The 26,973-nt window shown below is 38.3% G+C and overlaps 1 protein-coding gene across 1 annotated transcript; it reads left to right on the top strand.

Moving 5' to 3' along the window:
* trpc1 (transient receptor potential cation channel, subfamily C, member 1) lies at positions 1–26,400 on the top strand. Its single transcript, XM_056249909.1, has 13 exons — positions 1–497; positions 1,431–1,585; positions 1,693–1,794; positions 2,111–2,313; positions 2,807–2,938; positions 9,388–9,583; positions 10,620–10,956; positions 15,210–15,349; positions 15,737–15,883; positions 22,847–23,031; positions 23,353–23,554; positions 24,425–24,619; positions 25,924–26,400. Exons 1-13 carry the CDS (start codon positions 332–334, stop codon positions 26,149–26,151), a joined length of 2,388 nt encoding a protein of 795 aa, XP_056105884.1. The 5' UTR covers positions 1–331; the 3' UTR covers positions 26,152–26,400.
* Positions 26,401–26,973: the final 573 nt, after the last annotated feature.

The raw sequence follows: 26,973 nt of genomic DNA, 5'->3' as shown, positions 1-26,973 counted from the left end.
CGCGCATGCGCATTTACAGCATCATCAGCACCAGCTCAACTGAACATCGCGAGGCTCCTGCCTCTTCTTGTGTTTACTATCGTTTGGGGAAGATTTGGTTATGAAAACCTTTAGAATATCGTCATACATGCTGATGGATGTTTTCTCTATCGTACCACAGACATAAGCCGAGTCGCGGTTGTTAAATAAAGAGCTCTGACAGGAGTCAATCTCTCATTATAGTGAGGGCCTTATTAGAGCGCGTAACATCGTTTTCATCAGGACTGACCAGGGCTCTTATTTTTATCTCGTGATTTCATGTGTATAAAGGTGTAATTATCTGCTCAGTGGGATGCACATCAGTGCTTTGCCGTACTCTCTCTCCGTTATAATGGCTGCTCTATATCAGGGCACGGACGTGTCCTCACCGGATAAATATCTGGCGTTAAAAGACGTCAGAGAGGTGAAGGAGGAGACCACTCTGGACGAGAAGCTCTTTCTGCTGGCCTGCGAGAAGGGTAAGTTCATTTACCATTACAATACAAATGTATTTAAATATATATTGTATAATACAACAATAATACTATATTAGGTTATATTTTTGTTAGATACATTTTGAGGTATAAACAAAACACTTATATTATATTGACTTTTTTATTATTATTGTTTCTATTATTTATTATTGTTTTATTAAAATAATTCTGCTCTAATATCAAATATTTAGTTCTACAGAATTATTTTAATATATTTTAAATATTGTTATATTTATATTAATATTATATATATATATATAATTAGCAATATTATTAAATTATTGCTAATAATATAGTACCTTTATGACCTAATATTAATTTAGAGATCATTTAGAGGATGTTTTTTACTTTTCATAAAATAGTCACATGTAGAAAAACAGTAACATATGTGCTAGAATAGAAAGTTTAAAAATGTCTTAGATTAGAACAGAGACGAAGATGTAGTTTAGTTAACAAAAAAGTTTGAATGGTTTAAGAGTAATTGCATACAATTAAAATAATTGTAATAAAATAATGGACTGTAAGAATTTCACATATTTATTTTGCATTACATACTACTGGGGTTCTAGTCATTTGTTTTGAGATAAGTACATTTTGAGAGCTTGACTGATGGCTCAGACCTGGTTCATACTTCCATTCAGTGTTTTGTTAAACAGCAGTGCAGCAGCAGTTTATTTCCAAACATTCCAGAAACAACTTGGAAAACAAATGAATTTTCTCTGGTTACATTGTGCAGACAGGAGTCAGTTGCTATTCTTCTACCATATAAAGAAGTCCTAAAACGGCTCAGGGAAGGATATCTCTCCTTTAAGGGCAATATTATTTTCCATCACAAACCACTGTCCTCTCTTGCTGATAACATTTAGTTGTCATTGTATAAATCATTGAACTTGTATTGTTACCTAACTGCATTTTAAGGAGACTACTACATGGTGAAGAAACTTCTGGAGGAGAAACGACATGGTGAATTAAACATTAACTGTGTAGATGTACTTGGGAGAGATGCTGTCACCATTTCAATCGAAAATGAGAATCTAGACATATTGCAGTTGCTCTTGGACCATGGCTGTCAGGTAAGAAAACACCCATGTCCCCAGCTCATGCATAACATATTATATAAGACCAATCTGTTCATTTGGGATGGGTGTGTGTGTGCGCGTGTGTGTGTGCATGCGTGCAGGCCACAGATGCATTATTAGTGGCTATTGATTCCGAAGTGGTAGGAGCAGTTGACATCCTGCTAAACCATCGGCCCAGGCGTTCCTCCAAGCCTTCTATTGCGGTTAGTCTATTTTTCAATTATATTTAAACTCTTTGAAAATGCTTGACAGATTTTTTTTTCTCTTGAACTTAAAAACCTTTTGTTTTGTTGAAACGAATAGTGAAGGAAAAGCCAAGCGTCTGGCACACAAATGCCCTTTTGTGTATGTGTATTTTTTGGAAGAGTTTCTTTTTTTATATTTGATCGACTAAATATTAGTATTTTACTATCAGTGATATTTATAGAGATATTATTTACATTTATAATAATAATTTGTAATAAATATTCACGTTTCAAAATTTCATATTGCATTATCCCTTTTTTTTTTTTTTTTTAGAAAATAATTCAGCGCATTCAAAATCCAGAGTATTCCACCACCATGGATGTTGCTCCAGTCATTCTTGCGGCCCACAGGAACAATTATGAGATTTTGACCATGCTATTAAAGCAAGACATCTCACTGCCCCGACCCCACGCTGTAGGCTGCGAGTGCACCCTCTGTAATGCCAAAAACAAGAAGGACAGTCTTCGCCACTCAAGGTAATCATTTTTATCTAATCAATCACACCATTTGGTTTATTTATCTTCTCTTATTCTGACATTTAAAAAACTTTTATAACATTTTTATTGCGTCTTCTTATTGTATATACTGTATGTATATATATATTATTTTTGTGATCTATAAATGTATTTCATAATATTCCTGTTTTCCCTATCCAGAGTTTTTAAAATGAATTCTGTATTTATATCTTTAAAAAAATTGTATAGAAAAAAAAATAGAAAAGCATTTTAGAGAAAAATTAAGATGTATTAATTCAAAGTTGAAAAAACGTTGAAGGCTTATCAGGGGCAGAGTCGGATCTTTATTCAAGGACATGTAAGAGATTTCAACCTATATGATACATACTTAGTGATTTCAAGTAGTCCCTATTGAAAATGAACCTATAAATACATTTGATAAGAACAAGAACAGTATATTTACAATGTGTAGTTGTGTTGCAATGTTTTAAGTGTTCTCCTTCGTCTCTTGCAGGTTCCGTCTAGATATCTACCGGTGCCTTGCCAGCCCATCGTTGATCATGCTTACAGAAGAAGACCCCATTCTGAGAGCATTTGAGCTCAGCACTGATCTGAAAGAGCTGAGCCTGGTGGAAGTGGAGTTTCGGTAATGGAAGAGTGCTTAGAGAAAGAGGTCTCATTGGGATAACTGCTAAATGAGAAAGCTAAACAGCAGAAAATACCCTCTTTGCTTTGGTTTTGACCATTAGATGCGTGCATTTTAATAACAATTAATTTACTGGGGACAAAAGTTGTTCTGTTGTAGAAAGAACCCGGATTTTTGCCAATGGTTAGACTAATTATATTGAGTTAAAGGTGCAGTTAAAGTGATTTCTGAGAAACACTATCTATGTTCATATGGAGACACCTTTTGTTTCAATCGGAATGAATGAATTGAATTGAAATCAAACATAGTGTTTACATGACTGCTGAATAAAGTCATCAGGTTGATATGCGCGTTTTATATATGCCACAAGCTTCAAATCGTAATTGATTTTTTTTTTACATGATTTCCCCGCTGTTTGCTCATACTATTCTTCTAAATAGCTTCTTTTCTTCATTTTAAAGAGCCGACTTAAAGGGATACTCCACCGTTTTTTCATATTAAACTATGTTATTCCCTTAACTAAGACGGGTTGATACATACCTCTCTCGTCTCAGTGCGTGCACTAAATCGCTCTGTCTTGCGGCGAAACTTTTTTAGCACTTAGCTTTGTCCAGTTCATTCATTAGGATCCAAACAGAGAAGCGACCAAACACCTCCACGTTTTCCCTATTTAAACACAGTTACACGAGTAGTGTAACTCGACCAAGTATGGTGACACAAAATAAAACGTGGCGCTATTCTAAGCGTGTAAAATGGATAATGTATGGCGGAACACCATAGCAAGTGCTTGGGAGCACTTCGACTCGGCGCAGTAATATCATCACTCCTGAAAAATCCTCTCCCCCTCTCCCTCTCATTGATGATATGATGATATTACTGCGCCAAGTCGAAGTGCTCCCAAGTGCTATTCCGCCATACATTATAGTATTTTAACGTTTCTGTTCATTCATTCCTTCTGAATTATTACCGTTCCGAAACTGGTTAGATTATAATTTTTTTTTACATCTTTAATATCTTTAAAACGGTTAATAATGTTTTTTTATTTTAAAAAAAATTACTATTTTTTGCCATTTTCTTTACTCAAAAACATGAAGAGAGTCTTGTAGTATTTGCTGTCTAGTCATAGCAATACAACATCATTTTTATAACAAGATGTTTTATCCAAATGTATGCAACGAAAGGAAACTGAACCGAAACGCAGGAAAGATTTTCCTTTCGTTTTGTTAATGTGTAAGTATTTAAAGGGATAGTTCACCTTGAAATTAATTTTTGGTATGTTTTAGCTTACCTCAAGGGCATCCAAGATGTAGGTGTCTTTGTTTCCGCAGTAGTTTCAATTTTGATATTTTTAGGTCAAACCGTTCTTGTCTGTCAGTCATATAATTCGGGTCTATGGTCACCACCTCAAAGAGCATGCACAGAGAAGTCCAAATTAAACATGATTTAATGACTCGTAAATGTAAGTACACATTGATGGCCTAAGACACGAAACGAGCGGTTTGTGTGAGAAAACGAACAGTATTTATATCGTTTTTACCTCTTGTAACCACAGCCACGTCCTAGTGATCTGAGGGCCCAAGCGCCGGAAAACGCCGGAAGTGATCTCTCGTGCGTGTACGTCACTCATTGTTTACACAGAGATTTCGGAAGTGTTACCTTTCACTGTGAAGATCTGAACATATTTAGATATAAAGGAAATCGCAATGGAAGACGATTTCGATATATCAACAGACAACGTTGAATTTTTTCAGAGAGATCACTTCCGGCGCTTTCCGGCACTTGCGCAGACCGAAGCGCCCGCGCCCTCAGATCACTTGGACGTGGCTGTGGTTACAAGAGGTAAAAACTATATAAATACTGTTTGTTTTCTCACACAAACTGCTCGTTTCGTGTGAAATTATGAAATTTTAGGGTATGTTTACACTACAACAATATACTAAAAACAGAAACGTTTTTCCTTTGCATTTTTCGAGAACAGACGGCAACGTTGTCAAAACGCTTCACGTTCACGGATCTTCGGAAACGACTAAAAATGCTGTATTCTGCTGCCAGGCCAGTAGTTGGCGATGTCACTTTGTAAAGAAACACTACGCGCCTATAGACTGAACACGTAATATGCATGCGCATGCCATAGCTGTTTTCACAAGTTTGCGTTTTTTGTAGTTTAAACGAACGTAATAACGGTATTGTTTTCAAACACGTGTTTAAAACCCATTTTCTAAAGTTTGCATTTTCAGGCCCACAAAACGGCATTGTTGTGTAAATTAATGGCCAAAATACATAAAAAAATTCAGTTTTTAGTTGAAAACGGTGTAGTGTAAACAGCCACTTTATCGGATTTGGCCAATTCATTCCGATTGACATGGTTGCATGTGAGTTTTTATTCCGACTGTGTTAGTAGTCCGATTATAATTCGGATTATAATAAACGATTATTAGGTCCATGTAAACGCAGCTAATGTTGATATTTGAAATCGACACCCAAACAAAACCACCCCTCCCTTCATTGCTCCTCCCCCAAAATAATAAGCAGCTATGGGAATCAGCTGTGATTCAACAACAACAGCGGCATAAAACAGCATGTCTTGGTTCAATGTTACTCATATATTGAGCAGAAACAAAGCAACCTCGGCATTCATTTTTAGGCCTTCCCACTCTCTAACGTCTCTCCATCACTGGAAAGCTTTTCCAATATTAATGCGTATTAAAAAAAAAAATTAAAGCACACAAACAGACATATAGCAAATTTTCAAAATATTTTTTGTTTACGTGTGGATTGAAATTTTCAATAGCGTTTCTCAGAGATTGTTTACTGCACTTATAAGAATGTCTTTTAAATTCCAAATCAGCTGCTAAATGTGAAAAAATTCGCAATGCGTCTCCAGGTTTCCCTGAGAGAATGATTTATCCCATATAGTGCTATTTGTCGCAAATAAGGAATAAACAGTTAAATAATTAAATTTAAGAGGAACTTTTTATATAGATAATGAAAAGGATAGATTCATGATGATTAAAAAAGTATTTATTTCATTTAAAATTTTCGGTAGCACCTCATTGCAGTACACGAGATCCAGGGGGCGGAGTTGGATCCAGATCTAAGGGGTGGAGATGGGTAGGATTAGGGGTGGGTTTAGGGATCAGGGGGCGGAGATGGGTAGGATTAGGGGTGGGTTTAGGGATCAGGGGGCGGAGATGGGTGAGTTTAGGGGTGGGTTTAGGGATCAGGGGGCGGAGATGGGTAGGATTAGGGGTGGGTTTAGGCAGGGCCGTGCACAGACCTTTTGAGGGGCATGTGCTGAAACTGAAAAAGGGCACCCCCCTCCCTTTTTTTAATATCAAGATTATTTAGTAAGCCTACATAAAAGGAGGAAATGGTCACATCTTCATGACAAATTCAATACAAAAAAAAATAGTCTCAAAAGCTTTAGATTTATTCACTATTATTAACAACCATAATAATAATAATAATATAGATAATATAGATATACAGGGCTTCAAGGCTTCTTTAAACCATATTACAACAGCAACCTTCTGTGAGCCATGCTTGAAGATGTTTATGACTTCACTGTGATGTCCCTCTCTATGGCTATGGGGAGAAGGTCTAGTCTCTCCTCTGAGCAAAGGCTTCGGAGTTGGTTCTTAATTAACCTCATTTTTGAAAAGGATCTCATTACAGTTGCAGTTGATGGCAAAAACCTGACACTGAGGACCAATGTTGGTCTCTTGAAGGTCTCTTATTCACTACACTTTCCATAAAATAAGCCAGCAATGAAAAAATGATAAAATAGTGTGAAAAGTACAGTTGCAGTGAAAAGCATTTCTGAAGGATCACATGACACTGAAGTCAGCTTTGACCACAGAAATAAATTACATTTTAAAATATATTCAAATAGAAAACAGTTATTTTAAATGGTAAAAATATTTCACAATATTACTGTTTTTGCTTATTTTGGATCAAATTAATTAAGCCTGGGAATGAATGAAATCACAAATTACATTATGGATGATAAAATATAAAGATTTCGCAGTGATCTTCTGTAATGTTTTTTTTTTTTTTGTTACTACTACAACATTAGATTAATGTAGTAAAACCATGTTTTAGCCTACTACATTTATACATGTGAGGATGACCGGAGAGTATAGCGAATACGTCCAGCCTTGAATTAACCATAATTTAATATTATTACCATAACATGATTAAATGTTAATAAATTAAGTGTATCAGCAGCAATCATAAATCAAAGAACACATTTCTTAGAAAATATATGTTAGGTAGGTGACGAGGATCACTCGTCGATTTGTGTCAGTTCCGGTACGAACAGCGCGGGGGCGCGCATGTGCTTATGATTTTCCGATGGAAACGGCGCCGGCGGCATCATTACATTTTCATCAACAGCTTACCAACTAGATTGTTATAGCTATATAGGCGCTCAGTTTTTCCTGTTGTAAAATACATTTGGTCAAAATCGCATTTTATAAAAAATGAAATGCAGCTGTATGCACAGGCTATTTAAAGGAGCTGTATGTAAGAAATGTATTTCAATTAATCATAAAATGGCCCTGATATGTCACTAGACATTAAGAAATCATGTTCACTACAAATACTTATATCACTGACAACAGTAGTCCGGCCAGGATATTGTCATTTAAAAAGTGAAGTTGCAGCCCTCAACTGATGTTGATGTTGTCATGTTGTGTTTTGGTCTGATGCTCCACCCTCCACCTATCTACCAATCACAAAGTCAGTAGTGTTGCTGCATCCGGGTTGCCAGCTCTGCTCTAGTTACCACTTCTTGTAGCAGCCTACGTTCCTGCTGGATCCTGGAGTCTATCTGGCAACCTCGAGTCAGGGGGGAGAGGGAGGGGATACACCGCTCTACAGTCATTTGAAAGTGATTGCAGTACCAGTTTTGGCCACAATCTTACATACGGCTCCTTTAAGTGTAGGCTATGTATTTGGCTATGACTATGGCAAATGTTAGCACATAGTCCTCTCTCTCAGGTCCCACATATCTTAGTCAGACATCAAATAAATAAAATATGAGCTTTTATAGACAACGTGTTTAGTACGTATTCAAACAACAAGATCTTAGTTTACCCTTGCAAAATTTCGTTCAGCTGCTGTCTGCTGTGCGGCCGGCTTCAGTTCATTCAGTCACGATAGAGGGGGCGGAGTTATCAGCTTTACTGACCATTTGAGGATCGAACAAGATTTACACAAGCTCTTTTTAAGATATTTCATTGGCTAAATATTTTTAAAACAGACAGATAGACTTAAAGGATGACCAATAGCATTCATTTATATAAATAAAAAAACAAAAACAAAAAAAACACCATCACCAAAAAAAAGGGCACTTCGGCAAAAAGGGCATGTGCTCTGCACAGGTTGAGCCCTACCTGTGCACGTGCCTGGGTTTAGGGATCAGGGGGCGGAGATGGGTAGGATTAGGGGTGGGGTTAGGGATCAGGGGGCGGAGATGGGTGAGTTTAGGGGTGGGTTTAGGGATCAGGGGGCGGAGATGGGTAGGATTAGGGGTGGGGTTAGGGATCCGGGGGCGGAGATGGGTAGGTTTAGATATATGTAAGGTGGGAGGAGTTGGATCTGGATCCAACTCCTCCCCCTGGATTTCGTGTTCTGCAGTGAGGACCATCTCAAAAATTTTGGCCTGACCGATATTAATCAAAAAAGTTATTTAAGGTCTGTGTCCGAAATTACCCCCTTATATCCTTAAATAGGGCACTATTTGAGGGGACAGCCATTTGTAGTAGTATCTGAAACCATAGTGGACATTATCAAGTGCACTCATTCAATCCCATGCAATAACAAGTGTCCAACTGATGTACACTTAATGGCTAGAAAATACCCATAATGTTCTGTTAGGGTTGTGACGAATGAATTGGTAAATCATCCATCCATTTTCCCAACTGCTGGTCCAATGTGGGTGCAACTTAATATCATACAGGTATAAATTCCTTTTTAACTGATTATTAAATTGTTAAATTAAGGTTTATACATGCTAGTTTCAATGACAGAGTTCAAGATACATGTTTTCATTACTACTGGAGCTGCCAGTTTCAAATGATTATTAAACAGTATTTTAGTGGATTAATGTATGTGAATGAGGTTATAGGGGGCGATTTCGAACACAGCTAAGGTTGGAGGTAAACTCTGCAGAAAAGTAGATATTGGGGGCCACAGTTGAAAACCCCTGTTATAGAAGAACCATTTGTGCTTCCCCAAAGAGCTTTTCAGTGAACAGAAAGAACCATTTTAAAAATCGAAAGAACCCTTTTCCACTTTTCCCTTTTTTTGTGCAATGGAAACATTACATGGATGTTAAAGGTCTTTCATGGAACAGATGCCAAAAGAACCTTTATTTGTAAGAGTGTAGAAGAAATTAAGTTTTTTCCTTCTACTGCTCATTCTGGGTCTCATTGACATTATTACAGGAATGATTATGAAGAACTTGCCCAGCAGTGCAAGATGTTTGCCAAGGACCTGCTGGCTCAGGCCCGCAACTCTCGCGAACTGGAAGTCATACTGAACCACACATCCAGTGAAGACCAAGTGGACAAGAGAGGCCTGCTGGAGGAACGCATGAACCTCAGTCGCCTCAAACTGGCCATCAAATACAACCAAAAAGAGGTTAATGAGAATTTTTAACAAAACTTACTGTACCTGTGTCCTCTCAAGCCTGGGCTGCGTTTCTCATACAACGATGTAACACATTGCTTTAGTACCATAGTATAATGCATCGCTGTAAAATAAACCACTCTTAAAAATAAAGTAAGGGGGATTTCTCAACGATGCCACAGAAGAATTATTTTGGGCTGCCTAAAAAAACCTTTTAAAAGTTCTTAAAAGAATCGGGGGGGTTTTCTTAGCGTGAAGAAAATGTTAATAAGCTAAAGAACCTTTTTCCACCTTAAAGAGTATTTTGTGCAATGGAAATGTTCCATGAATTTCTTCAAGAAACCAAAGATACCATTAAAGAACCTTTATTTTTAAGATAGTTTCCCGAAACGGTAGTAACTATGTCACACAATCGCCGTATGAACTACGTTGGTTCAACAATAGAGAACCATTGTTAATGATGTCATGCAGCATGGTGGAGATGTAAATAATGAACATGGCGTACGATGATTATGTTGCTATTTTTGTTCTGTGTTGTTTTGCTTCAGTCGCAGGTTCCCTCTTATGTCGTATTCCTGTTCTAGAGCACAATCGCACATGCAAGCTCTTCAAAAATGAAAGTCATTCTCTTGACAAACTATCAGATGTAATGAAATTTTTATATATAAATATATGGAATGAAAGATGCTAGTCAGCCTGCTTATTTTGCGCCAGAGCATGATCTATTTAAGTCCACAAGTCATACTAACAAAAACAAAAACTATGCTTCAGGTCAAGAGCTGTGGAAGTGTATGATGCTGTTTGTGAATATTCTTTGGAACTATGGTTCTGGGAAACACCAAATCATTAAATATGTTGCTTAAATTACTATATTACAACATTGCTAACAACGAAACCTGCAATCAAAGATGCACCCCTGGTTAACTTCCTTAATCATTACACAAATTTGTCAGATTGAATGACTTGACAGATATAAGCCTTTATTTTATAAGAAAAGACCATATATTTGTTTTTTTTGTAATGTGTTTTCTGTTTTTCTGACCTGTAGTTTGTCGCCCAGTCCAATTGTCAGCAGTTCCTGAACACGGTGTGGTTTGGCGAGATGGCGAGCTACCGCCGCAAGCACACGGGCTTAAAGATCCTGTATGTTTTGAGTGTTGCTCTGCTGTGGCCGCTGCTGTCCGTCTGCTACCTGCTGGGACCTCGTTCTCGTGTGGGCCAGGTCATCCACACACCTTTCATCAAGTTCATCATTCACAGTGCATCTTACTTCACTTTCCTACTGCTTCTAAACCTGTATTCACTGGTCTACAATGAGGATACGAAGAACTCAATGGGTCCCCCTTTGGAGTTTATAGACTACCTTCTCATTCTCTGGATCATAGGTGAGGATGGGCGGCATTTGTGTACATACATGAACACTTTTATCTATTATTTTCTTGGCATCTGCTTTCTATCCAACAAACAAGAATGTTTTGCTGTTGTTTCAGCAGGAAGAAAAATATCAATCAAGTATTATAACAAATCATTAAGTGCCATGAATTCATCCCTAAGGCCTTGCGGTCCTCTTCCGAGTCCTCACTTTTGGTAATGAAATGCATAGACTGTAGAGCAGAAGTACGCTGTGCATCAAATGGTACAAAAGACTAATTTGTTACATTGCGATTAAAAAAATTCATAAAAATTTAAGTTCACACTTGTAGTTTTGACGTCCCCCCCCCCTTTCCGTATCGTTAAATACATGTTAAGAGGTTCATGTTGTGGATTCAGTCTGTGGCAGCCTATATTCTCAAATTCAATGAAACATTCAATGAAGTCTCAATGTCAACATTCTTTCAAATCTACCTTTGTAAAGATTATATTTATGAAGCCAGATAAATTATTACAATGGACCCATGCCACGAGCCTTAGACTTATACGCAGTATATACATTCAGTTCGTCCATCCGTTCTTCATAATTTGACAGCACCATTAGTATGACTGATAAATTACATAGATAATGTTCCTTTATGCGGAAGTGAGACACAAAGCTAGTGGTTAGAATCTCTCTAGAGCGCATTACCATGATACCACTGGGTAATTTGTTACTAATGGCACTTTAGTTTTAGTTTTTGTCTTATTTCCTTTTATTAAGTATGTATGGCCTCGAATGGCTGTGAATTTAACATTTTTATGGTTTATTGTGCACCCTGACTAAAAGAATTTCATATCATCACGCTGAAGTAAATTTAGACTGCATGAAGACCACTAGAGGGAGGAAGGTGAATACTTTACACTTCAGCTTTAAAGGGATAGTTCACCCAGAAATAAAATTCTGTCATCATTTTCCAAACCTGTAAGGATTTCTTTCTTCTGCTGAACACAAAATAAGATATTTTGAAGAATGTTGGTAACCAAACAGTTGATGGGAACCCATTGACTTCCTTAGTATAGAAAATAGGAAGAAAAAAAACCGTGGAAGTCAATGGGACCCATCAACTGTTTGGTTACCAACATTCTTTGCGATATCTTCTTTTTGTGTTCATCAGAAGAAAGAAATTCATACAGGTTTGGAACAACCCTCAAGTAAATGACAGAATTTTCATTTTTGGGTGAACTATCCCTTTAAGAATATACACCACTGCTAATATAATTTACCCAATGTTTCTTTAGATGCGCAATTTACTCTCATCACATCAGCGTCCTTTCCTGCTTAATACGATGTTGCTGACTGCTGTTTTAATAACAGGCCCAACATGTACTAATCACCTGACAAATGAACAGAAATTCTATAAAGGAAATCATATTCAGCCGATTAGAGCTGATTCAGCCATCTGCCTTCATTAATTTCCAAATCAACTGGACCGTTTACAAACCACAAGCCCTCCAGTATACTTTCATACATCAAAATGCCAACAGACTATCATGTTCAACATGATTCAACATGTTGCTTTTTTGTGGTATATCCATTGTTGTGTCAACAACCCATTCAAAGCCATTTGACCACAAAATTCTCGCATCATTTACTCACGCACATTCTGTTCCAAACCTGTATGACTGTCTTTCTTCTGCAAAACACGAAATATATTTTGAAAAATGTTTTTTGTCCATACAATGAGTCCATAAAATGTCGTTTGGACGCCAGCATTCTTCAAAATAAACAAAATATTTTTGGGTCAACTATTCCTTTAATGTGGTAAGTTGCGACAAGTAATTGTAAACACCATTTCACATTATAAGTTAGCATGAAATCAAAATGGACTATTCTTATTTATTATAAATGATTTATTCGTGCACATCATTGTTTTTTTTTTAGTCATGTACTTTTAATCTTAATCTTTAATCAAAATAACTTCCCCTCCGTCTTGCAATGACATTTCTTTCTAATGGTGTGGCGCCTTTCACTCACACGAGTCCCGCCCTACATTTTTTTTTCTTTTTTTCGAGAAGCCGTTTCATTTTGCAACATGTACTAATCACCTGACAAATGAACAGAAATTCTATAAAGGAAATCATATTCAGCCCATTAGAGCTGATTCAGCCATCTGCCTTCATTAATTTCCAAATCAAGTGGACCGTTTACAAACCACAAGCCCTCCAGTATACTTTCATACATCAAAATGCCAACAGACTATCATGTTCAACATGACTCAACATGTTGCTTTTGTGTGGTATATCCATTGTTGTGTCAACAACCCATTCAAAGCCATTTGACCCCAAAATTCTAGCATCATTTACTCACGCACATTCTGTTTCAAACCTGTATGACTGTCTTTCTTCTGCAAAACAAGAAATATATTTTGAAAAATGTCTTTTGTCCATACAATGAGTCCATAAAATGTCGTTTGGACGCCAGCATTCTTCAAAATAAACAAAATATTTTTGGGTCAACTATTCCTTTAATGTGGTAAGTTGCGACAAGTAATTGTAAACACCATTTCACATTATAAGTTAGCATGAAATCAAAATGGACTATTCTTATTTATTATAAATGATTTATTCGTGCACATCATTGTTTTTTTTTTAGTCATGTACTTTTAATCTTAATCTTTAATCAAAATAACTTCCCCTCCCTCTTGCAATGACATTTCTTTCTAATGGTGTGGCGCCTTTCACTCACACGAGTCCCGCCCTACATTTTTTTTTTTTTTTTTCGAGAAGCCGTTTCATTTTGCAACATGTACTAATCACCTGACAAATGAACAGAAATTCTATAAAGGAAATCATATTCAGCCCATTAGAGCTGATTCAGCCATCTGCCTTCATTAATTTCCAAATCAAGTGGACCGTTTACAAACCACAAGCCCTCCAGTATACTTTCATACATCAAAATGCCAACAGACTATCATGTTCAACATGACTCAACATGTTGCTTTTGTGTGGTATATCCATTGTTGTGTCAACAACCCATTCAAAGCCATTTGACCCCAAAATTCTAGCATCATTTACTCACGCACATTCTGTTTCAAACCTGTATGACTGTCTTTCTTCTGCAAAACAAGAAATATATTTTGAAAAATGTCTTTTGTCCATACAATGAGTCCATAAAATGTCGTTTGGACGCCAGCATTCTTCAAAATAAACAAAATATTTTTGGGTCAACTATTCCTTTAATGTGGTAAGTTGCGACAAGTAATTGTAAACACCATTTCACATTATAAGTTATAAAGTCAGCATGAAATCAAAATGGACTATTCTTATTTATTATAAATGATTTATTCGTGCACATCATTGTTTTTTTTTTTAAAGTCATGTACTTTTAATCTTAATCTTTAATCAAAATAACTTCCCCTCCGTCTTGCAATGACATTTCTTTCTAATGGTGTGGCGCCTTTCACTCACACGAGTCCCGCCCTACATTTTTTTTCTTTTTTCGAGAAGCCGTTTCATTTTGCTAAACGTCACAATAGGGACCATCACAAAAAAAGACTCACAACTTCTGTTTAATGATAATGATTCACGCATGATTTATGATTCTTTATCCCTCTCAAATGTAAATAATATAAAACAGTCTTGCTCTCTGATAATTACAATAGAAACGGTATAGCAAAAAAAAAAAAATGCTGCAAAACATATAGCCTCATACCGTCCTGCCCTAATAGACATGAGTAAATTCATGAGCGTCTATTTGCGCTAAATCCCAATAGCCTGTGTTGTTCGTCAAAAGCTTTTTACACTAACTCATTTTGCCATTGTCTGGTGGAGCCTTTTTCCAATCCCATTCTTCACCCTACTCCCATTGCATACCAGCTCAGAGACACATTCATTTTAAATACAAATGAAGAAAATATTTGTAAAGTGTAATACAAGCACTTCGTAAAGTAGTTTGGACAGTCTGGCACGTCGACTGCGTTCATTTCTCATTTTAATAAATGTAAACCTGTTGTGGTAAACAACATGTTGTTATTAATGCATACTGTTGTAAAATGTAATTCAATACACTGAGGTGCAAATAGTATTTAATATATCTATCGCTATTTGCTCTTATTGTAAAAAGCATGCATAAATCTTTTCTGTCAGGCATGGTTCTTTGAGTGTCACTGGCCCTGCAGGCATTATCATAGTATCTGGAAGTGATTCAAAACTGCCAGAAATAAGGAATTTCTGATTTGCTGCTTGGACGCTTCTTTGTGCTGATGGCAAATTCCTATCTCTGCAGGCATGGTGTGGTCGGATGTGAAGCGTCTATGGTATGAGGGATTGGAAGATTTCCTGGAAGAGTCACGAAACCAGCTTAGTTTCGTCATGAACTCACTTTATTTGGCCACCTTTGCCCTGAGAGTGGTGGCTTACAGCAAGGTATAAACCCAGTCCAGAACATTTCATTCTCAGCACTTTGCCAAGCTATGACTTCCTTTCTTCCGTGGTACATAAAAGAAGTACTATTTCGTTGAACATCTCCTTTTGTGTTCCATGGAAGAAGAAAGATATAGTTCGGAATGACACAAGGATGTGTAAATTATACAGAATTTAAAAAAAAAATTACTGTTTTAATCACAGTAACATATGGTATATATATATATATATATATATATGTGTGTGTGTATTTATATATATATATAGCCTATATATTAACTCTAATGAGTGCTGGCTAACGTTTAAAATCTTGTTGTCTAAAGTGTTACTGTGTTTAAGTGTCTCTGATAACATAATTTACACCAACCTTTCTTTTGTCCTCTGCTTCAGTGTAAGAATGAAGATGTAGATAGGAAAGATTGGGATGCGTTCCATCCCATCCTGGTTGCAGAAGGACTTTTTGCTTTCGCCAATGTTCTGAGCTACCTGCGTCTCTTCTTCATGTACACCACCAGCTCCATCTTGGGGCCTTTACAGGTAATCACAACATCTACAACTCAACAGTTCTTATCCATTCACTGCCAGAACCAGTGAAGTGTTTAACCACTGAAGCTTTTTCTTCACATATTTAATGCCCAGGGTTCGTACCCATAGCCGCAGGAACATATTTAGAGCAGGGGGGGCTGGGGGGGGCTAGGGGGGGGGGGGACTCACGTGCGACGCAGGTTTTGAAAATACTGAGGTTTTGAATACTCCCCCGAGAAAATGTAGATTTTCCCGATCTACACATGTGCATTTTAAAAGGTCCCATGGCATGAAAATGTCACTTTGGGAGTTTTTTTAACATTAATATGAGTTCCCCTAGCCTGCCTATGGTCCCCCAGTGGCTAGAAATGTCGATAGGTGTAAACCAAGCCCTGGGTATCCTGATAGATTGATTTAATTTAATGACCACAGCCAGGCTGGTGGAATTTGTTTTCAGTACAGCTCTTTGGTACTGGTTCCAGCATTACATTAAACAGTAAACTTTAAACATATAAAGTAACATACATATACATACAGACAAACACATTAATACATAATACATAAGGGGTCATGCTTAATCCACAGTCCTCAGCGTTCAGAGTTCAAAATGTGTATTGCTTTTGGAATGAAACTGTTTTTGAAGCGAGTTGTGCTGGAGGCGATTGTCCTATAACGCCTCCAAGAGGGCAGTAACTGGAAGGCGTAGTGTGCAGGGTGCGAGGTATCAGAAATGATCTTGTGAGCTCTGCGTAGTGTCCGTTTGTGGTAGAGTGATTCAAGGGATGGTAGAGGTGAACCAATGACTGCCAAGCCTTTGAGAAATCCTGCTCCGCCTTTGAGAAAATGAAAGCTCAGAAATCTTCCCTATATGTCGTCATACGGGGAAAGGTTACCTCCCCTTTCTCTGCTTTGACCGCCCAGAGAATTTGGCCTGCCCATGAGAAAATGAGCTACGACCGTGCCAGTGCGATATTGGTTTTTCCTCGAGAGACATCATGGCTTGCAAACGAGCGAAGAAGCATGGCATGGCAGTTGCTCAGTGTTTGGATGTACAAATAAACACAAAAGTATTTTTTTAGTTCCTTCATCACAACTGCACCTACCCAAAAAATGTAGATGTAATAATGGCAGAGGTCTGATTAATATAGTTGCGCTGGTTTGTGTCTATAGCTGATATTTTATATATATATACTGTATATAAATGACAGAGTGGACAAGCAGGTGTTGAGTAGAAGTAAATCTTCAGGAAGAAATCATGAGTTATGTGTTTGTCATTAAAAAATGAGCCAGAGTACAGTCTTCTCTACTCTAAGCGCTACAGGTCCAGAGCATCGACACATATATTTATCGACTCGTACCGATAATACAGTGTGACAGAAAGTTCTTTCATTTTTCCTGTATCTCATCAGTTCTGCAAGTTTTCATCTCTATCTGTTGGTCGAATCCCCATTTGTTCACCTCTGCCATGGGGTTTCATTTCTTATTTATAGGGATTTATTGATGTAAATGTCCCACTTATAGTTTGGGGGTGAATCTCACAAAGTATCATCCACCTCCTGCCAAATGCAGGTACTTTTTCCGCAGTAGCTGGAGAATTTTCCTCCCAGCCACTGTGGAGGGCGACCTATAACTTGTCTTGAATTGGCCTTGACAATTCTATTTCTTAGCACTGAACACACGCTTGTTGAAGTAACATTTTTTGTTTCTTGAAGTGGGGCCGGTTTCACAAAAATAGACTTTGACTATGGCTTAGATATAGTAGTCAGACTTCAGATAGACATCTAAATCAGACCGTTGCACAAAGCACTTAAGACTATCTTAAGTAGGACTACACTGCAATGCATTCTGGGTAAAATAAGACAAACAAAAAACATGGCGGATCGAGTAAGCGCATTCAAACGCTCAGTGCAGTTTACCCCAGCGGAAAATGTGTGTTTGTTGGAGGAGTATAACAGTTACAAGGACATTTTACTTGGGAAATTTAGCGGAGAATGTAGTAACAAGAAGAAATGTTTAATTTGGAAAGGTCCATTTTCCCTTTTCTTTTGGCTGTTTGTAATATAACTGATTGTTACTGGTGGTTGCCAAGGTAACAGAGTCTTAGACCTAAGTTAGCCTGGGAGTAAGGTGTCTAATTTTTTTCGTCTAAATTAAGTCAGTCTTTATTTTTGTGAAACAGTCTAACTTGCATTAGACTAGTCAATGAGCAAATTTTAGACACTATAGACCAGTCTAAAATAGCTTTGTGAAACCGGCCCAAGATTAAAGATAAGCTGTCAAGGCATGCGTCTGTTTCAGATGTTAGCACTTTGTCCTTGGCAATGTCCCATGCTCTTCCAACTGAGCTACAGGACGATTTATTAATATTTTTAAGGTTCACCTAGGCTTTGTAACCGACTTCAGCAGCTTCAGTTTTCTGCAGTAGTTTCAGACAGGTTGCATAATGCAGCGTTCTTCTCTGAGGACTTCAGTGTTTAGCATGAGTAACACCATGTCAGTCCGGAGCGTATGTGTGAGTGTCTCTCTGCTCTCTAGACTGACATCAGTGTCTGGCGCTGATGTATGGAAAAGTAATTCTCTCAAAAAGTGTGGTCGGAATGATGCATTCAGACACACTCAGATGTAATGGATTCAAGCATTAACACACACCCTACGCAAGATATTTAGGGAAAATAGCATGGTATTTTTGGTTTTCTGTAAACGCACGTAGCTACCCACATGCTTGCTTTGTCACTCCCTCTAACAGACAAACATATGATGTACAGATACAGGAATGACAAGGAACAGACTCAAGTATTCACAGCTGACCTCCACTGGGAAGGCAGTCAGACGTTTACTCCCTCCTGGTTCATTGTTTGGTTGAGGGTGTCCAGTAAATCTCCCCAAGTAAAGATAGCAAGTGGAAAACACTGAATCACCTCTGGATAAACGTCTGAGGACATATTTCTCTTTGTGAGGGCAAGAGTTGAGACGTCAAACTGACTGCTTAAACTTTATTTAAAGGAGTAATTTGGTGTTTGTACATGTACAGCTGTCTGAATTGTGCAACTGTGAAGCCTTAACCCTATACATACCAGCTGTGCAGTATGTGATGGGCTGGTGTATTGCCAAATCCTGTCCTTACAAAAAATAATTATACTTCAAGTTAATTTGATTAAGTATACTTAAGTTAAGTTCAAGTTTAGTTTAAGCATAATTTATGTAGTAAGTATACTAATATCATTGTACACAAATGTGTACTAAATTGGCCCACTTTTTAGTGTATAAAAGTATACTTTTAAAGTCCTACTGAGTACACAACTAGTTTGCCACTACAATTTTCATTTGTACTGTCTGCAACTATACTACAGGTAAACTTATATAGCTACTGATAGTTTACTAGTTAAATACTTGTAGCACATTTTAGGTTTATGAAAGTAGCCTTTGAAGTATAAACTACTAGTATAGTGGCTTTCTACTGCAAATATACTTGTAAGTTTTCTTTAGGTGAACTTAACATTATACTTATACTTAAAGTGCAAAAATAATATATAAATAGTAAACTATATGTTCCTATTTAGGTATTAATTTATATACTTGAAATACCTTTATCTGTACTTTAAAGGTTCTCTAAGCGATCCTGGGTGACGTCACTTCTTGTTGACGTTCGAACTATTGTCAAACAAAACGGAGGCTAGCTAGACCCTCCCTCCTCCTCATCCGCACACTAACCCCCCAAACCACACCCCCAAACCCTTCTTGTCGGTCATTGGCTGGAACAGTTTGTTATGTTTTGGGGAGCGGGTCGCTGCAGTTTGTTTTTGGTGCTGTTTGTGAAGCATGGGCTGTCTACAGAGATCGCGTTTCTTTACAGTGTGTTCAGGGGACAGGCAGCCAGCGGATAGTGAGGAGATGTTTGCTGTATGTGACAAAAAATGTTTTGGCCTAAAAAACACATGACATCGCTTAGAGCACCTTTAAGTAGATTGAGTATGTAAGCCTACATTTTTGTGAAGTCCAGTGTACATAGGAATTTACTTCCAGAATTAGGAACATTTTGTTTTCTTTATAAATCTATCTTTAAAAAAATTAAGTTTATAAGACATTATGTAAAACTATCTAAAAAAATTATTAATGTCATAGGCTATACCTAATCAAAAGAGTAAACACAATTACAAGTATACTTAGAATACTTAATTATACTTTTAAATTGATCTTAATAAATTATACTTTTAAATTGATCTTGATAAAAAGATTGAGTACAAGTATAGGCCTAACAGTCTTTTCTCTCAGTATAAATCAAATATACTACAGTGTAATTTTATGTTTATTTCTTAGAAGTACACAAATAATATTTCTTAGAAGTACATAATGTTTACAAAGTATACTTTTTTATTTTTAGTTTAAAAGAAGTATACTAACATCACACTTGCTATGTAAAGGAGTAGTCACTTGCAGGTCCAGATGGAATCTGTGGGCTTTCCCCCAATATTTTGTGCTGATATTTGGGAAAAATCTGCAGAATTCTATGGAAGGGATTATTAACATGGTAAAATGTGTTCAACTTTCTATTGCGTCATCCTATTTGATCAGATTACCGTTCAAATGTTTATGGTCAGTAAGATACCATTGTTTGTTTTAAATAAATTAATACTTTTTTTCAGCAAGAATGCGTTAAATTGATCAAAAGTGACAGTAAAGACTTTTACATTATTGCAAAAAAAAAATGTTTTCAAATAAATGCAGTCCATAATCTTGAAAATTAGCATTAAATAATAATAAATAAATAAAACATTAACACTTAAAACAGGACAAATTAGTGGAATGCAACCGTTAAAAAACACAATATTATATAGGATTCCTAATCAGGGCTCAAATAGAATACTCATTTCAGCCAGTGAAATCACTTTGAGGTTGGATTTGGCATGACACCAGGGCTTCATATCAGAGACAGAAGATTGAAATGGCAACTGCAACGGTTCAACAAAGATTGAAAAATATTAGATGTGGAAAAGGGGTTTGAGAGTGACAAGAAAATGAATTACACTAATTGCAAAAGAAAGAAAAAACAACAACATCCTGGCTATGTTTCAGAGCAAACACACAGTACAGAACATTATGGTTCACCGGTCAGACTTGACACAAGGAATTCATCTAGTCCTCAGCCCACACTGGAAAGGCAGAGGTAGGCACCTTAAAAGAGCTAGTCTACTGTATGTGTGTACAGGTCGCTACCGAGAAATGTTCCCCTTCCATTACCCCCTAATGAGTCAAACAAATATTTACCCGAGCCAGGTTTATCAGTGACTAGTTGTCTGCTATATGAAGTTAGTTAAAAATGACATGCAACACTTAAAATTAACTTGTTTCAGAATATCGCCATATTTACTTGACTTTTTTTTACTTGCTTTAACTTTTAAACATTTTTTATTTCCATGACCATCAACCCATAAATAGCTGTTCTCAAATATATATATTTAAAAAGGAATATTCCTGGTTAAAAAGATAGTTCACCTAAAAATTGAGAAAATGGAGATTCTTTATTTTTTTCTTTTTGAAGAATATTCATGTAACTAGTCTGTGAAGATCCCAAAAAAAAAAAAAAAAATCACAAGGGCTGTGACAAACCACGCCGGTCTTTCGGGCTAGTTTTTGGAGTGTTTTCCATATTTCGGCGGCAATTCGGCCGATTCAGCATGTTGAATCGGCATCGGGGCCGTCGGTGAGAGAGATCACTCTGATTGGCTGTTCAGTTTAGCAAATGAGTAGGTCCACGAGAAAAAAGGCGAAAGAGATGAAAGCGAGCTAAGAAGTCAAGACGACACAGACAGAAAGTTGTTCTAATTTTATGTCATCTTTCCTGAGCATTTCAATACGCAAATATTTTCATAACAACATGAGTTATAAATATGGATATTTTTCGAGATGGTCCTCACTGCAGAACACGAAATCCAGGGGGAGGAGTTGGATCCAGATCCAACTCCTCCCACCTTACATATACCTAATCCTACCCATCTCCGCCCCCTGATCCCTAACCCCACCCCTAATCCTACCCATCTCCGCCCCCTGATCCCTAACCCCACCCCTAATCCTACCCATCTCTGCCCCCTGATCTCTAAACCCACCCCTAATCCTACCCATCTCCGCCCCCTGATTCCTAACCCCACCCATAATCCTACCCATCTCCGCCCCCTGATCCCTAAACTCACCCCTAATCCTAGCCATCTCCGCCCCCTGATCCCTAAACTCACCCCTAATCCTAGCCATCTCCGCCCCCTGATCCCTAAACTCACCCCTAATCCTACCCATCTCCGCCCCCTGATCCCTAAACTCACCCCTAATCCTAGCCATCTCCGCCCCCTGATCCCTAAACCCACCCCTAATCCTACCCATCTCCACCCCCTGATCCCTAAACCCACCCTTAATCCTACCCATCTCCACCCCCTGATCCCTAAACCCACCCCTAATCCTACCCATCTCCACCCCCTGATCCCTAAACCCACCCCTAATCCTACCCATCTCCACCCCCTGATCCCTAAACCCACCCCTAATCCTACCCATCTCCACCCCTTAGATCTGGATCCAACTCCGCCCCCTGGATCTCGTGTACTGCAATGAGGTGCTACTGTATTTTTCTTACAAAAACACATCGCTTCAGAAGGCCTTTATTAACCCTCTGGAGCCTTATGGATTACTTTTATGATGGATGGATGTACTTTTTGGAGCTTCAAAAGGCTCTATTCACTCCCATTATAAAGCTTGGAAGAGCCAGGATATTTTTTTAATATAACTTCAATTGTGTTTGGCTGAAAGAAGAAAGTCATATACACCTATGGCTTAAGGCTGAGTAAATTATGGGATTATTTTCATTTTTAGGTGAACTTTTTTAACCTAAGGAATATTCCTTATTAAGAACATCTCTATAGATCCTATATACAAGTCAGTCTGGGCTACTCAGGCTTTGATGTGAAAGGGCCGGTGTATTTGTCTTTTCAGATCTCCATGGGCCAGATGCTACAAGAGTTCGGGAAGTTTCTTGGCTTATTCCTGCTCGTGCTCATCTCTTTCACCATCGGCCTGACACAGCTGTATGGAAAAGACCAGAAGGATCCATCCAGAACCAAAGATCAAAACTGCGAGGGCATCTTCTGTCAGCAGCAGAGCAACGACACCTTTCACACGTACTTATTTACACTAATTAGAGAATTTGAAGTACATTTTTTTGCTCAAAGGTCTTTCTTAAAAGGTGTAAAAAAAAAAGGTTTGCAGCTTAGTTTCAATAAATGCTCTTCTTTGACTGGGGAGGAAGTTTTGAGTTCTGAGCTCTTCCTCATGATATGACCCCTTTGAAAGGTATTTGACAGAAAAAGCAGTTTTCAGATTTTTGTGACAGAAATCATTTTTCTAAAGATGCAAGGCTCCATGTTGCCTATAAAAAGAATATGAATTCTCTGTTTTAATGCAATCTTTTACCTTAATAATTTATCTTCAACTTTCTCTAGGTTTATGGGGACATGTTATGCCCTCTTCTGGTATATTTTTTCCCTGGCACACGTGGCTCTGTTCGTCACAAGGATCAGCTATACTGAGGAGCTGCGATCATTTGTTGGTGCTCTTATCGTCGGTACCTACAACATTGTTGTAGTCATCGTTCTCACTAAACTCCTGGTGGCAATGCTGCATAAGAGCTTCAGACAGATTGCTGTAAGTGACGCTTGAGAGGATTTGATTCCAAAAATGTGAATCCTATAGGTGTTTTCTTAACATGATAGAATTACCGTAATTGTGTGTTTCCGTCAAGTAGAATGAAACAAATGAAGTTCCATAGTATCCATCCCCCTGAGTTAACATCTCATAAACTCTATTGCAGGGGTTCTCAACTCTGGTCCTCGAGGGACCACTGTTTTGCACAGTTTAGCTCCAACCCTAATCAATCACACCTGAAAAGGCTAATCAATATCTTCAGGCTTCCTAGAAAGTTACAGCCAGGTACTGACTGGTATCCCCTGACTGGTAGGGAGTAAAATAAATACAACACCTGGTTGCCATGAAAACACTGATGCACCTTGTGATCTCTGTGGCTCTCGCACTTGTCGCCGCAAATGGGGCTGCAATTCCGCCGGTCACTGTGGTTTGGCCTGTGGTTTGCCTTTTTACATGCAGATGGAGGTGATTGCGTTTCCAATTCATTCCTATGGAAGTTGAGCTTCCACCAAGAATTAACTGAAAACGCTCGCTCTGCTTCGCGCCAGTGTGCACTCCCATCCATAACGCTATCTACAACTTGCTCGCTGCTATTGTGCCTGTGTAAAGCGAGGTCACAGTATATGCTGTTTAAAATGTGTATCGTGATTCGTTTAACATCTCAGCCGACTTGAATAGTCACACATATTTTTATCGATTTTTAACCGGCTGCTAGTGAATCGTTACATCCCTACTCTTTAGTTATATTATAACTCCTTAGTTCAGGAAGACATGTATGAGTACAGACACCTCTGGTTACTTGTATCAGGCAATGAGCAATGGGTAGTGAAGGCGTCATTGTTGTACCATGATGATTTTATCCACTTGCAGAACCATGAAGACAAGGAGTGGAAGTTTGCTCGGGCTAAGCTGTGGCTCAGCTACTTTGATGACAAGTGTACACTGCCTCCACCCTTCAACATCCTCCCCTCACCCAAGACCGTGTGCTACCTGGTGATCAGCCTGAGCAAATGGATCTGTTCCCACACCTCCACAGGCAAAGTCAAGAGACAGAATAGCCTCAAGGTATGTAAGACTTTTGTTAACTTATATTTGGGAAAATCTACCTACTTAACTGTGTTTCCATAGTTTGCATTTCGATCGATTTGACATGAAAGGCCTGGACACACCGAGCCAACTGCGGCCGTCGGGCAGTTTTTGAGCATCGGTATACTTAGGTTTTTTTAGTCCGGCGCCATCTGGGTTTTTTGAGCCGATTCAGCATGTTGAATCGACATCGAGCCGTCGGTGAGAGAGAGAACTCTGCTTGACTGATCAGCTTTTTGGCCGAGCCCGAGACGCAGTCGATGAGAGGCGACAACACAGTCAGCTTTTGTGGCCGCTAGTTCTTTGATGCCGGCTTGGTGTGTCCCGGGCTTAAAGTAAAAACTGTTGCTTCTAAAGACAGCCTATCCTTACAGCTTTGTACTGGTGCAGGAACAGGTGCTTGGTCAGTGGATTTGTGAACCTTACTCGCCCCCTTTCCCCCTAAATGGTTCCATGTTCCTGGCTATTGCCAATTCTCAAATGGTTCCATGCATTTCTACCTCAGAAAAGGAGGTTCGGGCCTGAAATTTTGTATGTCTCTCTTATCTGACACATTTCAGTTTATAGAGCTTTCAACTAATGAGCTGATAATCTAATCAGGTGTGACATACATAATAAGGGAGACACAAAATGTGCAGGATTGTAAACCACTGCTCTGGAACCAAGAGTGCCTGTTCGTCCATCTTTCCATGCACAAGAGAAAGATAATAAACCCGTAGGTTCAGTTTCTATGTCTCTGGAGTAGGAATAAAAATAAAAAAGTATACCAAGAGTTTGAGACCTGTTGGTACGCAAGAGTCATTCTCGGTACTGTGAACAGCATAACGCAGATCTGCCACTGTTGCATAAACCAGGGGTGCCTAATTCATGCTTCTAGAGGGACTATTCTGTTGAGTTTAGCTCCAACCCTAAATAAACCTAAATGAGCCTGGTAATCAAGGTCTTTAGAAGTGCTAGAAGTTCCAGGCAGGTGTGTTGGAGCAAAACTCTGCAGGATGTTGGCCCTCCAGGAGCAGGATCGGTCCCCCCAAGACATTCACAAACACATGCCATGCCATGTTTGTTTTTTGGGTATGTAGTCACATAAACAACATGTAGCGTCATAATCAATTGTTACCATTAATTTCTCAAGTCTGTGGAAACACTGGGCCGCTTCGAAACAGGTTTGCCTGAACATTGGCTGAGAACTGGGTCTTGCACCATTTTAGTGAAAAAGGGGTGAGCTCTAGAATATTATTCCTTAACGTCAGCCTACCAATGATCCAATAACTTTTTGCTTTCAGGAATGGAAGAACCTAAAGCATAAAAGGGACCAGAACTACCAGAAGATTATTTGCTGTCTAGTGCACCGTTACCTGACCTCCACAAGGCAGAAGATGCAGAGCACTGACCAAGCCACGGTAGAGAACCTCAACGATCTGCGGCAAGACCTATCCAAGTTCCGCAATGAAATGAGGGACCTTTTGGGCTTCCGCACTTCAAAATATGCCATGTTCTACCCCAGAAGCTAAGCCATGACCATTTAGTAAAAGTGACCCAGCATGTTCAGCAATGCTCTTCTTCTTTTTCTTTGGAAGATGTAAGGTGACAAAAATCCCTGGGACTCTACTGGAATTCTATTAAGCTCTGTTTATTCTACAGCCTCCAGAACCATAACTTATGTAATATTCTTGCATCCTACTTGTTTTCTAAAAGTGTCATTGTTTTCAAATAAATAACATTTATTATAAAGAAACATTTTCTATTGAACTTGCTTAAGTTCTTAGTAACTGTTTCAGCGTTCTCAGTGTTTAAACGTATAGAGTAGACTTCTTCAAACCTTGATGACCCACAGTGTTCCTGAAATCGCATACTGTCTGAGTAGGTACTACATTTGAATTTAAACTTACTTCACGACCATTAAAAAAGTTTGTTCTGTATGGTATGAATATGGGGGTAGTATTAATTAATTTTAATGACTTATTGCATCCGGCATGTTACTGTCACGTGACCTAACAGCATCAGTGGCATCGCTTCACTGCCATTCATAAATCCTCTCCAATGGCCTCATGGCCTCAACGGTCGCATCCGGTGTAGACACGGTGTAACTCTTTCACCCTGTTCTGACTCTGGGTCAGGGTTGTTGACTCAAGGTTTTCTTGTTGCATACATGCAAAAAATCCATAGATATGTCTATTTATGACTGAGTGTCTTTCAATCTATCAATCTATGAGTAAACTGTAGGCAAGGCTTTCAAGGTTGAAAAAAACACTTTACTTTTCTAGCTAATTGGCAGCAAAAAAGCAGGTCATTCAGAAATGTACCCACATTTACATGGCAACACCTGTTCATTA

This window comes from Rhinichthys klamathensis, unplaced genomic scaffold, assembly GCF_029890125.1.
Source record: "Rhinichthys klamathensis goyatoka isolate OS25496 unplaced genomic scaffold, OSU_Roscu_1.1 h1tg000064l_1, whole genome shotgun sequence".
NCBI classification, from domain to species: Eukaryota; Metazoa; Chordata; class Actinopteri; order Cypriniformes; family Leuciscidae; genus Rhinichthys; species Rhinichthys klamathensis.
This window is presented reverse-complemented; position numbering and strand designations above follow the sequence as displayed.

What these genes read in the sequence shown, in the direction of transcription:
- trpc1 (XM_056249909.1), top strand. Translation starts at nt 332, where the DNA reads ATGCACATCAGTGCTTTGCCGTACTCTCTCTCCGTTATAATGGCTGCT. An exon ending in CCTCCAAGCCTTCTATTGCG is followed by an intron (nt 1,795 to 2,110) that starts GTTAGTCTATTT and finishes TTTTTTTTTTAG; the next exon opens with AAAATAATTCAGCGCATTCA. An exon ending in TCAAATACAACCAAAAAGAG is followed by an intron (nt 9,584 to 10,619) that starts GTTAATGAGAAT and finishes TCTGACCTGTAG; the next exon opens with TTTGTCGCCCAGTCCAATTG.